Genomic DNA, 15,335 nt, shown 5'->3' with positions numbered 1-15,335 from the left:
ATTTCTGTGGAGGTGATTTTTGGGTAAATCAGCATTTACCCTTATGGACTACAATCAGATCAAGCCTCTGCAATGTAGGTGGGCCTTACTCAATCAGACTACGGGACTCCCCTAACTTTCCAAATCCTTACTGCTGCCATAGCTTACGCTGCAAATTTAGGGCTGACCCCAGACTTGTAAGTAAATCTGTGAACTGAATTCTGTTAGGTTATAGGCATTCTAGCCACAGCTTTAAGAGAACCAGATGTAGTGTCTTGGGGAAATCAGACCACACCCCATGCATCTCTTTCTGGAGGGTTAGGAAGAACCTCTGCTGTGGCTTTGGAGTCCTTCCCTCCCCGCTACAGCTGCAAGGTCAACTCTATTGAAGCCTAAAACTAAAGGCAACTTTCACCTAGTGTGTCCCTCTTGAACCTCTTCCTTTTTGAAATGGAAAAAATGAAAGCCTAGAACTTTCAGAAGTACCCAGGGGCTGGGAGTAAAGCTCAGGGGTAGACTGCTCCTCTGAAATCTGATCGCTAGCTGTGGCAAAGAAAACCCAAATGAAGACAAAGGTGGGGACTTAGATGAGAAAACAGACAACAGGTTTGAAAAGAGCCTAAGAAGATTTTATGTTTATATTTCAGGGTGACCCTTGGCAGAAAGATGCACGCAAAGCTTGTGGGTGCACGCTCACCTCAGCAAACCCTGGGAAAGGAAGAGTCTGCTTTTCAGAACTTCTATATCACCAGACATAAAGAACCAGCTTCAGTGGCAGAAACAAATCTAAAGGCATACAAGGACACAGAGAATAATGGCAAAGAAAAAAAATAAACTCACAAAAAGCATGCCTGAGAAAGGACAGAAAGATGATGGGCTTGCTAAACAAAGGCTTCAAACAGGACTATCCAAATATGCTCAGAGAACTAAACAAAGACAGAAATACTTGGGTCTCAGTGAAATTGCAGACCAATTTTTTAAAAAAGTCTAAGAAGAAATTCATTGTGATAGTTAATTTTGAGTGTCAAATTGGTTGAATTGAGAAATACCTAGAGTAGTGGTTCCCAACATATGGATTGAGACTTCTTTGGGGGCCAAATGACCCTTTTATAGGGGTCGCCTAAGACCATTGGAAAACACAGATATTGAAATTGACATCTGTAACAGTACCAAAATAACATCTATGAGGCAGTAATGAAAATAATTTTATGGTTGGAGGTCACCACCACATGAGGGATTGTATTAAAGTGTCACAGCATTAGGAAGGGTGAGAACCACTGCCCTAAAGGAGTAATGAGGTCTCTCCTTGGGTCGTCCGTATGAGTGTTTCCAGAGAGGTGTAAGTAGAGAGGGAAGTCTGGATTAAATGTAGGTGGCGTTGTAGTATGGGCCACAGTCCCAAGCTGCATAGAAAGGTGAAAAGGAGACAGTAAGTAGAGTGCTAGTATTCCTTGCCCTCTGCTTCTTGGTCTATCTGGGTGTGAGAATTCCTCTCTGTATATTCTTGCCACCATGTCCTCTGCTGTGCCTTTACCACCATGGGTGTGCTTTTAAAATGTAAGCCTGTTTCTGTCGATATTTCCTCAAAGTCATGAAAGAAAAGGAACTAAACACACTCTTAAGTGGCAAGATTTAAAGATTTGAGCAGGTATAAGAATCAGTGAGTTTGAAGGAAGACAACTGAAATTTTCAATCATGTGAACACAATGAAAGATAACAGAGCCCAGGAATTCATGAGATGCCTTCATGGAGACACAGAGATGCACAGTTGGATCCAAGGAGAAAAAAGAAAGGGGGAAGATTATTCAAAACACAATGGCCCAAATGTTTCCAAATGCTATGGAAGACAAATACAAGCACATATAAAAGCCAATAAACTGTAAGTAAGGGGAGATAAAGGACACTGCCCTGCCTCCCACCTCCACCAAGACTGTCTGAGGCAGAATTTTGGAACAGAATGAGACAAGTGACTTCACATAATGGACTCACAACAAGATTGGGAGTTCATCTCTCTGCAGGAACTGTGAAGCCAGAGTTAGTGAACTGAAATGGTTAGAACTCTCCTATTTAATAATTCTATATCTGCTAAATTATCCTCCCCTAACAAGGGAGAACTTTCAGATATTCCCAGATCAATAAAAGTTGGAAGGTTTTGATACAATTGAGCTTTCCTGGTTAGAGCGCACACGAGTTCTGCTTGCTGTAAAGACCCTAGAGGATGACCAAGAGGTCTCAGCGGGCACGCAGACTGAAAGGAATTTTGGGTTGCTTTGCTGTTTTTGTTTGTTGTCATTGTTCTTAGAGACTGGGTCTCACTACTAAGCCCTGGTTAGCCTGGAACTTTCTATGTAGACCAGTCTGACCTAGAACTCACAGAAAGAGGCCGAGATCTACCTGCCTCTACCTCTGCCAGGATGAAAGGTGACAGCCAACTCACCTGGCCTTCCATTTTTATTTTGACCTAATCCCAGAGTTAGTGAAAAGTTGGCAAAAGAGATACAAGATTTTCATTTCATTTTTGTTTTTGTTTTTTTAATGCCCTGCCTCATTTGGTAGTAGATGGCCTTTTCCATCCCTAAATACCTTTTCCATACTAAATAGTTTGTAATTACTATAAACAAGGATATTCTTACTTTGTAATCATCAAAATTGTTAGGTTTTAACTCATAAATTCTATCATGTAATCTACAAACCTCAAGTTTCAACACTGCTCCCAAGTTTACAGTAAAAACAAAATGCACCAAGATCATGTTCTCTTCTTGTGTTGCCCCATCTCTATGATCTGCAGTCTGGCTGATGGAGGAAGGACATTGGTTAATTATAATAAAGAAACTGCCTTGGCCCATTTTATTGGTTAGAACATAGGTGGGTGGAGTAAACAGAGAGAATGCTGGGAGAAAGAAGCTGAGTTGAGAGAGTCGCCATGATTCTCCTACCGGACACAGATGCAGGTTAAGATCTTCTCTGATAAGCCACCTCATGGGCTACACAGATTATTAGAAATGGGTTAGATTAATATGTAAGAGCTAGCCAATAAGAGGCTACAGATAACGGGCCAGTCAGTGTTTAAAAGAATACAGTTTCCATGTAATTATTTCGGGCCTAAGCCGGCCATGTGGGAGCCAGGGCTGCTGGAACGCAGCCCTGCCGCTCCTATCACTACATCTGGCCAGCTCCTTCATCGTTCCTTGAATCTCAAAACCTGCATATTTGTCAAATTTTAGGCCTGTTAGTTCATAGACTACTCTCCAGTTTAAACTGGTAGAAATTATGTCATGATTTGAGCTTTGGCAGGAATACAATGGATGTGACACAGGGTTCATCCCGTCAGGTCAACTGATTTCATCCTTCCTGTGACCAGCCATGTTCACTCTGACTTGATTGACACCTGTCTGTAGACATCTCCTCCGAAAAATTTCTCTTTTACCTTTTTGCCTAATAAACACTTTGTGGACAGGTATGTCATGTCTGAGACTACCCTATTTCTATTCAAACATTGACCATTTAACATAGACATCTATTGGATAAATTAATTATCACTATGGTGAGAGATGAATGATGACTTGGAGCTCCACCATTCCTTCTATCTTTATCCGTGATAGGAGGTTTTGCATTTCTCATCTATTCATGCACATATGTGTGCCAGTGTGGACTAATGGACTTGTGTTTTGTTCAATGGATTTCTATGGTTACATCATTATTATCATTTTAATGCTCAAATGATCACAGTTTTGATGAGTGGCTCTTGCTCCAAGTTGATATCTGTGTTCCTTTGACATGGGTCCTCACTCAATGAGAAGTTTTAACATTTTGGAGAAGGTAGGTCCCCTGTTATCTGACACAACCCTAAAACAATTCTTCCTCTAAAGGCCCTGACTTTCGCTTAGTTGGGAATTGTTATTTTAAACCAAATCCAGATGAGACCTGAGATCCTCATTAGTGGAGATGGTAAGGAAATAGACACATATACACATTTCACAATACACATTCTTTATTTTAAGATAATGGTTTTATTTATTCTTTAAAATTTTCATATATTTTGATTCCTTCCCCCAGCTCCTCTCAGATCCTCTCCACCTCCTTAAACTTTACATTCTTTCTCTTAAAAAAATATACGAAAGCTCTCTGTGTTGGCTGACCTCTCCTGAGCATGGAGCTTGTATTATTATATTTATTTTGACACATACACATACATTTATCTTTCTCTACATTTGTAATTCTTTTCTCAACCAGGCAGAAGTCCTGGTTAATTTCCTGAGGCTATTGAGGCTGCTGTCTCTAGTCCCCACCCCCACCCCTATGCAGATGCTGCATCCACTTCACTTTCGGCCTGAACAACACTTGACATCACCACTATCCCCCCTCATAGATGCCCTTCTCCTTCCACTTGGGAACCCATGACCCCATCCTATGGCACCGTAATTAACACCCTTCCAGTGAGGACACCTTCCTGACCTCTGTCAAGACCTAAGTTGGGTGAAAAGTAACAACTTTCCAGTGCTTGCCTGTCCTACCTACTAACGGCTCTTTCTGAATGCTTAGGAAAAAAGAAGTCTCCAAATTCAAGTGTGCCTTCCTCATTTGATCCTAAAAAGTGGCTTATTAATGACTTCGCTTTGACCTACATTACACTCTAGGGATTTAATATAAAATGGGGCATGTGGATAATGAGAGACTTAAAGGCATAAACTACTCTGTCATAAGAACGATGTCTAAGTAAATCACGAGATGTCACCTCATGCTCCTGTGCCAAAATGCTAAGTGTCCTATTAGAAAGGACATTCCCCAGGGAAAACTCCACAAAGAGGAAGGCTGCGGGCTGTCTTTAAGCCGAGTCTCTTTTCCAGTTTATGTTCTAGGTAAGGACAGCTTTTTCAGCATTAGCTGACCTGCCTAAAGAAGTTACCTCCTGGGAGCTCATTTTGTTTATTGACTGACCATGCACCCATGACCACTGATGCACCTCATTAAAAGTTTGGACCAGCTCACTAGTCTCCTAGCTCTCTAAGGGGTCTGGTGGCTTTCCACAATTGTATGTCTCCCTTAACCACAAAAACTGTTCTCACACAGACTATGTTTATGGTTAGTGCTAACAAGCTAAGTCCTACTTTTGTGTAATTATATTTCTTAATATTTAAAATAATACTGACTTTGCTGTAGTAAAAAGCTATTTATTAGAAACATAAAGGGCACTGGGTGGTGGTGGCGCACGCCTTTAATCCCAGCACTCAGGAGGCAGAGGCAGATGGATCTCTGTGAGTTCGAGGCCAGCCTGGTCTACAAGAGCTAGTTCCAGGACAGGAACCAAAGAGCTACGGAGAAACCCTGTCTCGAAAATAAAAATAAAATAAAATAAAATAGAAACATAAAGGGACACCTGGGAATTCTTATTTCATAATGGAACAACCATATGTCAGATAGTTACTGTGCCTATAGCAATGTACAGGAGATGAAATGTAAATATCCTTATTTTTAAATAGGCTTATTTTTTGAGCAATTCATATATGAGCACTGCATTTACATCATCACTATTGTCCGTCACTCTCTTAGTTTCAACTTCTCCCGCCTTCCAGTTTCACAATTCATTTCATTATTATTGTTACATGTATATGTATGCATATATACATGTCATCATTATCCATCATCGTCATCGTTGTCATTTTATGTCCTGGCAATGCTTAAGCATGCCTGGACAGCCCATTTATGCCAGTTTTCCAGTTGTTCTTATCCCGGGCAGTCTTAGATGCTTGTGTTATTGTCATATCAAGGTTCCCCAGTCTTCCTTTATACTGTCTATCTAGCATTTTGGGGTCTTCCTCTTCACCTTATCCCATGCAGTCCTCCAAGCAGTGCTATCTTCTGGTACCTGTCATCATTCATTCTCATAACATGGCAGAAGGTACCTTTGCCACATCTTGTAGTTTACTTCCTTTCAGTGTCATCATTGCACAGCCTATCTATTTGTGTGACGCCTAGAATCCTCCTGAGACACGCCATCTCAAACACATTCAGCCGCTGCTCTGAGGAGCATTTCATTGTCCAGGTTTCACAGTTGTAAAGAAGTCAGCACAAGACAAGTGTCTCATACACTTGTAATTTTGTTGTTATTGTTGTTATGTCTCTTAATGACCAAACCTTCCTTAGTGCCTGGAATGCTATATGTACACCTGCATACATAACCTATAGAATTTATTTAGCTTTGCCACATGTAAAAGAATGAAAGTAGAAGCATATCTATCATGTAGCACAAAAATCAACTCCAGATGGATCAAAGACCTCAATGTGAAATATGACATGTAAAACAACTCAAAGAAAATATAGGCACTACCCTCCAAGATACAGGCATAAGAAAAGACTTTCTGAATAGGATCTATTTGTACAGGAATTAGGCCAATGATTGACAACATGATTCCTCATAAAATTAAAAAGCTTCTGTAAAGCTAAGGAAACAATCAAGCGAAGAGGAAGCCTAGAGAGTGAGAGAAAAATCTTTCCCAGTTATGTATCTGTCAGAGATTAAAATCCAGAATATATAAGGAACTCAAAAGACAGAGTCAAGAAAACACATGACACAACTAAAAACTAAGCTGTGCGTCTGAACAGAGAGTTCTTAAACAAAAAGAAATAAAAATGGATAAAAACACATCTAGTATGTGTTCCACACTTAGTAAATTAGGAAAATGCAAAATAAAACTATTTTGAGATTTCATCTTACTCTGCTTGGAATGGCTAAGACCAAGGAAACAGCTTGAAAACACATTGTTGAGGATGTAGGGGAAGAGGATCAACCCCTCATTCACTGCTTGTGGGATTGCTAACTGGTACAGTCACTCTGGCAACCAGCGTAGAGAATTACCAAAAAGCTAAAAGTAAATCTACCATATGATCCAGTTATAGCACTCCTTGGCATAAACCCTAAGGACTCACCATCCTAATCCACATATACTTGCTCACTCGTGTTGATGTCTACCCTATTTACAATAACTAGGAAATGGAGATAACCCAACTATCTTCCAAAAGATGGAGAAGGCAAATGTGGTACATATACACTATGGAGTAATACTCATCTGCAAAGAAAAATGTCATCATGGAATTTTTAGGTAAATTGATGAAAGCACACATATTATACTGAGTGAAGTTACCCTGACCCAGAAAGACAAGCAGTGCATGTTCTGTTTTCCTGGTGGTACCTAGTTCTGAATCCTTAGATCTAAGTACATGACCTGACTAACAGCCACTATCTTCAGCGACCCTAACGAGCTCTGAGTATACTTTAGGATGCAAGAAATTAAAGTAAGATTTATTCTAAATCCTATTCCTCCAAGAAGAATCCATCTCAGAAAATTTGATTTACTCATCAAATGAGGTTGTTGCTCTTGGGTTTGATGTTGCAGTTTGTGCTTTATTACATCTTATAATTTCTTCTTTCAATGAAAATTGTTACATATATATACCTACCACCTTGAGTTTGTAATCATAAAAAGCCCTATGGTCCATTTTAGAGAACCAAATTAGATATCTGCTTACCATGGAAAAGAAAAATATAAACAGTATCATACATGCAAATAATGTGCCTTGGGCATTGGACACCAAGATCACATTTAATAGACAACTGGCCCTATTTTCTAATGATCGCTGAAAGTCTACAAACAAAATAATCTAAAACCAAAGCTCTTGTTTTGTTCTTATCCATGTATTTGTAAAGATGTTTAATACAAGGTTTCCTAGGGCTGGGAGCAAAGTTTAACACAGTGCTTTTCCAGAGGATACAAGGTTTAAAACTCTAAACAACACAAACAAATAAGCAAACAAACAACAAGAAGAGCAACTACCTTACTTGTAATCTAGCTATAATATATATTATTTTAATAGACTTTGGAAAATATCTCTGAAAATACGTTTGTCAAGGCCACTGGTTTCTCAGATTTTTCTTTAATGTCTGGAGATGTCTATACTTGTTTTTAAAGATCTGTTAATACAGATTATGCATCTGAGAGCAAGCTCTTAAGTTCAGTATCAAGTTCTCCAGCAGGTATGTCTTAGAATGGAGAAAGCATTATTTTCTAGGTAGAATAATGGTCCTTCCTGTGGCACAATGGGGGTAAAGTGTTTCATTGTTCTTAGTATTTTGAATTTCAAAACGAAAGTCCTTATTACACATTAACCTGCCTGATCATCCAATCATATGGCTCTGAACTCAATCAGCAGCACAGACTGGCTGTGCCCAGTTTATGACTCAGGTATCCACTGTCAATCTCACTGCTGCTCAGCAGTCTGCAGAAGTTCACGTGAGACAAACAGTGTTGTGCAAGGCATATTGGATGCGTATGCGATTCATCCAGATCTATGCGTGCTCTGAAAATCAAGCCTTGGGTAACCCAAACCGTTATAGACTTGGACTTTACAGTAACTTTGAAATTAAATCAGTCAAATTTGTTGAGCTTTAGATTTCAGAAAGCCAAATAAAAGGAAATTTGTTGATTCAATTAATATTCAGTGAACTGCTATGTTCAAAGCAGTAATTCTCCAGAATAGAATGAGGCACAACCTTGATCGTAAAAGACTCTGCCTATCCACATACATTTATAAGTGTCTTAACTTACCTATAAGACCAAATAATTGTGTGATGAATTTATAAATAAAGAAATTCATAGGATCTTGGAGCACAAGTTGGGACACAGAGAGGAAAGAAGAGAATGTCTCAGAACAACATTGAGATGTCCTGGAATACTGTCACCAATGTCACAGGCTTAGAAGTTCAAACATGACAAAGTACAGAATCACCTTCAAAGTGAAAAGCAGCTATTCAGATGAGGGACACACTGTGTCTTGGGTTACCACACAGAAACAACCAGCTTGGTAATCGTGGGAATTTTCTATGTTACACAACAGAGAAAAGGAAGGCAGAAAAGTAATTGATCTTTGGGTTGAATCATGTCATCCAGGACCTCCCCCAGTTCTTTCCTTGCTCAGATGTGCTTTCTTCAGGAGAGCACCATGGTCACAAAGGTGAACAAAGACCTTTTGGGCATCATGATAAGACACACGGAATCTCAAGAACATCCTTCACGTATCTCCTGCTTATCTCTAAGGATGAGTGATCTTGAAGTGATCTTCTGGGATCCTTGAAGATCTCCTCTCATTCAAAATCCTGGACTTGGAATGTGTCCCTTCAAAAAGCAATCACTAACAGAGGCTAGGCAGTGGCCTCTCAGAATAGGCTTAACCATTTGGGATGCTGCCTGGCCTGCTGGATAAACTACATATTAACATATACAGATGTGATCTGGGGTTAAACTGAGTGACCCAGTAGCCGGGAGGTTCATTTGCCAAATTAACTGAAAGATATTAATTTGTTTTCTTACTCTCAACTCAGAAAGGCAAACCTGTCAGAAAATGATAAAAATCATGCTAGCTCCTTATGCACTTCCAGGAAAACTTACCAAAATCTACCAGCTTCACCCCACCTTCGGCAGTCAACAGAATGTTATTCCCTTTGACATCACGGTGGATAGTTTTGTTGTTATGAAGATGTTGAAGTCCCTGGAAGGTGAAAATTGTATAATGATTCTTAAGAGAATAAAACAAAGAAACATTTTTTAAGGCAGTGCACTTGTGCAGAATCAATACCAATGTTAAAATCAGCGTTCAAATACTAAGATTTTACATTGAGTTAGTCAAACCTAAATGTATCATTTCCAACTTGGACTATATAGAAAGTCACACAAAAAAGAGCACACTTCTCAGCTTTCACCAAAAATATCTACACTTTTTAATGATATTTGCAGTAATTTCTTTGTGTACACGTGTGCGTGCACACATGTGCATGTTCAAGCATGCAGAAATCAGAGAACAACTTGTGGGAGTCAGTTTTTGATGGCCAAGTTTTCTGTCCTATGTGGTCCTGCAATCATTCAGTCTCAAAGGAAACACACAGAGGTCTACATTAATTATAAGCTGATTGACCTAGTAGCTCAGGCTTCTTATTAACTCTTATAAAACTTATACTAGCCCATAATTGTTGTCTGTGTTAGCCACGTGGCTTGGTACCTTTTTCGGCGAGGCAGTCACATCTTGCTATCTTGCTTCCTCTGTATCTGGGTGACGACTGCAGATTAGACTTCCTCTTCTCAGCATTCTCCTGTTCTCGTCACCCTGCCTCTACTTCCTGCCTGGCTACTGGCCAATCAGCATTTTATCAAAATACAGTTGACAGGGTACAGACCATTGTCTTCTTCCACTATATGGGTTCTAGGATTAAACTCAGGTCGTCATGTCTGACAGCAAAGCACTTTACCTGTTGAGTCCTCTTGCTGGCCCTCCAGTCTTAAAAAATTGTTGATTCCCAAAAAGGAAAACATTTTAAATACACTTATTTAAGATAGTGGCAAATAAAAATATAACTACTAGAAAAAATTATATTCTACATTTACCTATAAAAATTAAAATAATACCTAAGAGCAGAAATCAGAAGCCCATCAAAACAAAGGTGACTTCTAACGAAAAACCCAAATTGTCTATGCTTAACACCCAGACTGCATGTGACCCTGTATTAGTCAATACTAATGTGGTTTTACTTTTTAAGTAGGATCTACATTTTATTTAGTTATAACTACTTTCTAATTATTGTACAAAGAATTCAAATGTCCTTACCATTAGTGCTTCATGTAAAATATATGCAATTATAGGCTCGCTCATTCTCTCTCCCCTCTTCAGAAGTCCTTTCACAAGCTCCGTCACCGACCCTCCATTGCACAGCTGGAAATGAGCGTGTCAGATTGGCATTAAAAAGAACAATGTTTTAAAGTTCTTCCTGTAAATGGTTTCCTTAAAATGTTTAAAAAAATTATCCGGGTATTCTGTTTAGGTCGTCTCATAAATGATTTTCATTATTTTCATGAAATCACAAATGAAGTGAACATAGGGACTTGTGATTACATATGACTGATAACTAGAACACAGGTTTCATCTAAATTAGTTTTTAGAAGAGAATCTTCTGCTTAACTTTAAGGATAGGAATTATGATTCTATCATAATTATTCCCCAATTTAGGATATAAGCCTTAAAAGCAATACTGACTTCTGATATTTCAATTACTGTTGTTCATGGATATACACTACATTAAATGAGCATTTTAAAAAGAAATAAACCTCCTTTTAGGCAAAACTGCTAAGTACACATACGTAAATATGGCAAATAGTACCCTTGGAACCAGTCTGGAATATTACACTGCCTCTGCTCTCCAGCGCCCTCCTTCTCTGCACACAAAAGCAGAGAGAATCTGAACCGACAAAAGGAAAGAATATGGTGAAGAAACTTTTCATATCAGGGCTCTGCAAAATTAGGTAACATTAAGTCACACTGAAACTTTCAAAGGAGGCACCTAGTCTGCATGCCAGACCAACACTGATATGGCAGTGGATGGAGAGGAGAGGTAACCTGGTCCCGGACCACAACAACATCGCAAGAATGCATGATTTCTGCAAGTCCTTGGTCCCTGACGCTGAACCCTATGGACTGCTTTCACCCTTGCCCTCCTCCCCTGGATCTTGTCTGTGGCCTTCTTCACCACCTGCTTCTGTATCATTGCATCACTGCCTGGGAACCCACAGAGCCACCATTCTGAGCTCTAACAGGCTGAGAAGAGGAGTGGAAGCAAAGGTATATTTAGCATTCTAAGTTGAAATATTGAATACCTCTTTCCCCAACGTCTTTTCTAACATTTTGAATTTTACTGGGATGCTAACCACATCTGGATTAGATAGTAGCAGACATGATGTATTCAGAATTTACCGGATACCGGGCACATTTCTAACACTCTTACATGAATTATCTGTGAACCTCACCATTTTTGGAAGTAAGCATCATTACCTCCCCAGTAAAGATGAAGAAACGGAGTCACATTCATAACTCCTTTCTTTCTTCACTCAAATAAAACTTCCAGCTGATTCAGGACTGTGGACAGCCCAGCATGGCAAGGCCTCTGTTTTCTTTTGTTTCAGGAAGATGAACACAGTGAGAGTGCTGCTGCCCGGTGCACACCATACAGGGTCAGGCTGCTTCCACCACAGGCTGGCAGATTGTCTTACAAAATGATTCTCAAACAGCTCAAAAGAAACTGAGCACTTTAAAATGCCTGGCCATTCCTCTACAACAGTGGTCCTCAACCTTCCTAATGCTGTGACCCTTTAATGCAGTTCCTCATGTTGTGGTGACCCCCAACCATAAAATTATTTTTGGTGCTGCCTCATAACTAATTTTTGTACTGTTATGAATCATAATTTAAAGATCTGTGCTTTCTGATGGTCTTAGGCGATCCCTGTGAAAGGGTCATTTGAGCCCCCAAATGGGCCGTGGCCCACAGATTGAGAACTGCTGCTTTATAAGGACCAAGGCATTAGAACTAGTTAGTGACTTTATGAAAAACAATGCTAGAGACTCCCTTCCTTCCTTCCTTCCTTCCTTCCTTCCTTCCTTCCTTCCTTCCTTCCTTCCTTCCTTTCTTGTTGTGGAATATTAGTTTAAGATGTGTTATATTCATTTCTGCTGTGGAATATTAGCTTAATGATGCAAAGATGTGCTTAATTCTTTTATGTTGCATTTGTTTAACTCTGTGAAGTTGTGTTACTTTGCCTGCTTAAAATACCTGAATGGTCTAATAAAGAGCTGAATGGCCTATAACTATGCAGGAGAGAGAAATAGGAGGGGCTGGCATGCAGAGAGAATAACTAAGAGAAGAAATCTAGGGAAGGAAGTGAGGAGTAAGAAAAGGAGACGAGGATGACAAGGTCCAGCCACCAGCCACACAGCCAGCCACAGAGTAAGAAGGAAAGAAAGATAAAAAGTGCAGAGGCTAAATGTAGTTAAAGAGAAATGGGATAATTTAAGTTAGAAAAGCTGACTAGAAACAAGCCAAACTAAGGCCAGGCATCATAAGTAAGAATAAGTCTCCATGTATTTATCTGGGAGCTGGGTGGCAGGCCCTCGAAGAGCGAAAAGAAAACAACTAGGTTTCCTTTCATTTTCTTCTCCCCCTCTTCTTCTTTTGCAATGTGTAGTTCCTTCTGGGGCTGTGTTTTGTGAAAGAAATGTGAACGCTGTGCAGAAAGAGGAAAGGCTCTTATACAGTACTGTTGGAGTATGCTATGACCAAATCTGTCAGGACCACACACTTGCATGGAGGCCACCTGTATACAAAAGTATGTTCTCAAGCACGTCTACACAGAAGTGTGTGCTCTACCTCTGACTGATGCCACTCCCGTTGTTAACACTACACCGTGGATAGTATTTCAAAGCAGCTAATGTTACCCTCTTCTTTCTGTCTTTAAAAGCTTCCTTCTTGTCTCAACCTCTTTGAATATTCCTGTATTTCCTCTTGTAGCTACATTCCCATTGTGGGCTATATTGTTATAAAATGAAAAATGAGCATTTAGAGAAGATCTCAGCTTATTGTTTTGTTTAGGTTGACATCACTGTGTTAGTCACATTTTTATTCTTTCACGGTATAAACATGAATATAGTGAATTTTAGTCATTTTTTTGCTCCTATTGCCTTCTCATCCCCATCCTTTCTTGTTGAAACCCTTCTTTCCAAGAGGTCACCCTTCTACTCTCATGTCTTCTTTATGTGTGTGTTCCACTGCATTTAGTTAGAGTTGTTTGCATGGGCTCGAGTGGGAGGTTATTTACTGAAGCATGAACAATGGGAGAAAATAACACTCTTCTCCTATAGGCATTAATGGCTAACACACTTCAGAGCTAAATTTTATATCCAGTATTTTTTTTTTACAGAAGTGATGTACTGACCCAGGAAATATTCTTGACATGATGCATACAGATGTGGATTCATCATAATAGCAATTTCAGTTAAAAATGCATTTTAGAAGAATCACAATTTATTTATTCATGTTCCACAAATACTTATTGAGTTATTAGCATATGCCAAGAACTAGAACACCTGTGGTTCACAGGTGCAGTCTCAGGGATACCTCACCATGCTTAGAGATAATCTTTATCACTGGTGCTAGGAAGCTGTTGCTGGCATCTAGAGGTTAAGGGTGATGCCAACCATCCAGAAGCTCAGAAGACGGCCTTCCACAGTGCGGAATCATGCAGGCCAAAATGTTAACAGTGCCAGGATTAAAATAAAACCAACAACAAGTGGTGATATTTTGTCTATGGCTCTAACAAATAAAGCTTGCCTGAAGAGCAGAGGGTGGATCTAGCCACTAGTTAACCATAGAGGTCTGGAGGTCTGTACAGACAGACAGGAAGTGATATAGCTGGGCAGAAGGAAGAGACAGGAGCTCAGCCCTTTTTCAGCTGAGGGGTTAGCAAGGTCAGAGTTGGCTGTGGCTTGCTCCTTTGTCTCGTTGATCTTTCAGCATTTACCCTGATGTCTGGCTCCAGGTTTTTATTATTAAGACCAATTAGAACTGGTGCAACAACAACCTAATTAGAGGAATGAAAATTAATTGCATGGATTCTGTGTGGACAGGAGATGCACAAGAGAAACACCTGCAGAGCCTAGAGAGGCTGGCTCCACAGGTGTGGTCTGTCATCACAGGCATATGGTGGTTTCCTCCAGGCTGTCCAGGCATATTCACTGTGGTTATTTCTCATGAAATTCACAACTGTACTTTAGAGGGTGCAGTTTAGTTTTATCAAATTTTTCTTTATGCCCCTGTCTTATTCATTATTGGACTGCTTAGGCCTCTCTCCAAACAGATAGTAATACATTTTGTGACCCTCACAAGATGGAAATTATGCCATTTCCCTAGAACTCTACTTAAACTCTCTAAACATTTAGAAACAAGTATGTATATTTGAATTAAATCAAGAGAGATTTTAATGGTAAATAAAGAAAAAAAAAGTCATTCCACGTAAATATGACCCTGTCCTCAACTGTGCAGGACTCACTGAGCAAGCTTGCAGAGCAAGATCCAGAGCTCCACTGTGGAAAACACAAAATGTAGCTCTCAATAATGATGAAAAGTGAGCTGCTCCCTCTAGAAATATCAACAGAGCTTTACAAGAACATGAGATAAAAGACACGACCGCTAATTACGGAAGAATTCTATGAAAGGTCATGATGACCCCTCAAAGATTTCATTATCTTCTATTTTACAGCTTAATAAGACAACATAAACTACTGGAAATATTTTCAGACAATAAAATAATAAAGAGGTTACAGTAACAGCCTTTACATGTCAAAATTATTAACCACAATTATGTGTCATGGCCTAAATTTCATTACCAACTTGAATAGATACAAAATATAAAATCACACAGAAAACAAACATCTGGATATGTCTGTGAGGGTATTTCCAGAAAGGTTTAACAGTGAAGGGAAGACTC

The 15,335-nt window shown here is 39.5% G+C and overlaps 1 protein-coding gene across 1 annotated transcript in view; it reads right to left on the bottom strand.

The window, feature by feature from the left end:
* Myo3a (myosin IIIA) overlaps positions 1 to 15,335 on the bottom strand; it is a 179,962-nt gene that overhangs the window by 143,951 nt on the left and 20,676 nt on the right. Inside the window, 2 exon segments of the mRNA XM_050152716.1 lie at positions 9,423 to 9,522; positions 10,633 to 10,737. Coding sequence (XP_050008673.1) covers positions 9,423 to 9,522; positions 10,633 to 10,737 — 205 coding nt within the window.

Source organism: Alexandromys fortis, unplaced genomic scaffold, assembly GCF_014885135.2.
Source record: "Alexandromys fortis isolate MF-2015 unplaced genomic scaffold, M_Fortis_MF-2015_v1.1 scaffold_54, whole genome shotgun sequence".
Taxonomy (NCBI): Eukaryota; Metazoa; Chordata; class Mammalia; order Rodentia; family Cricetidae; genus Alexandromys; species Alexandromys fortis.
Note: the sequence above shows the minus strand (reverse complement) of the source record. Positions and strands in the feature narration are given on the sequence as shown.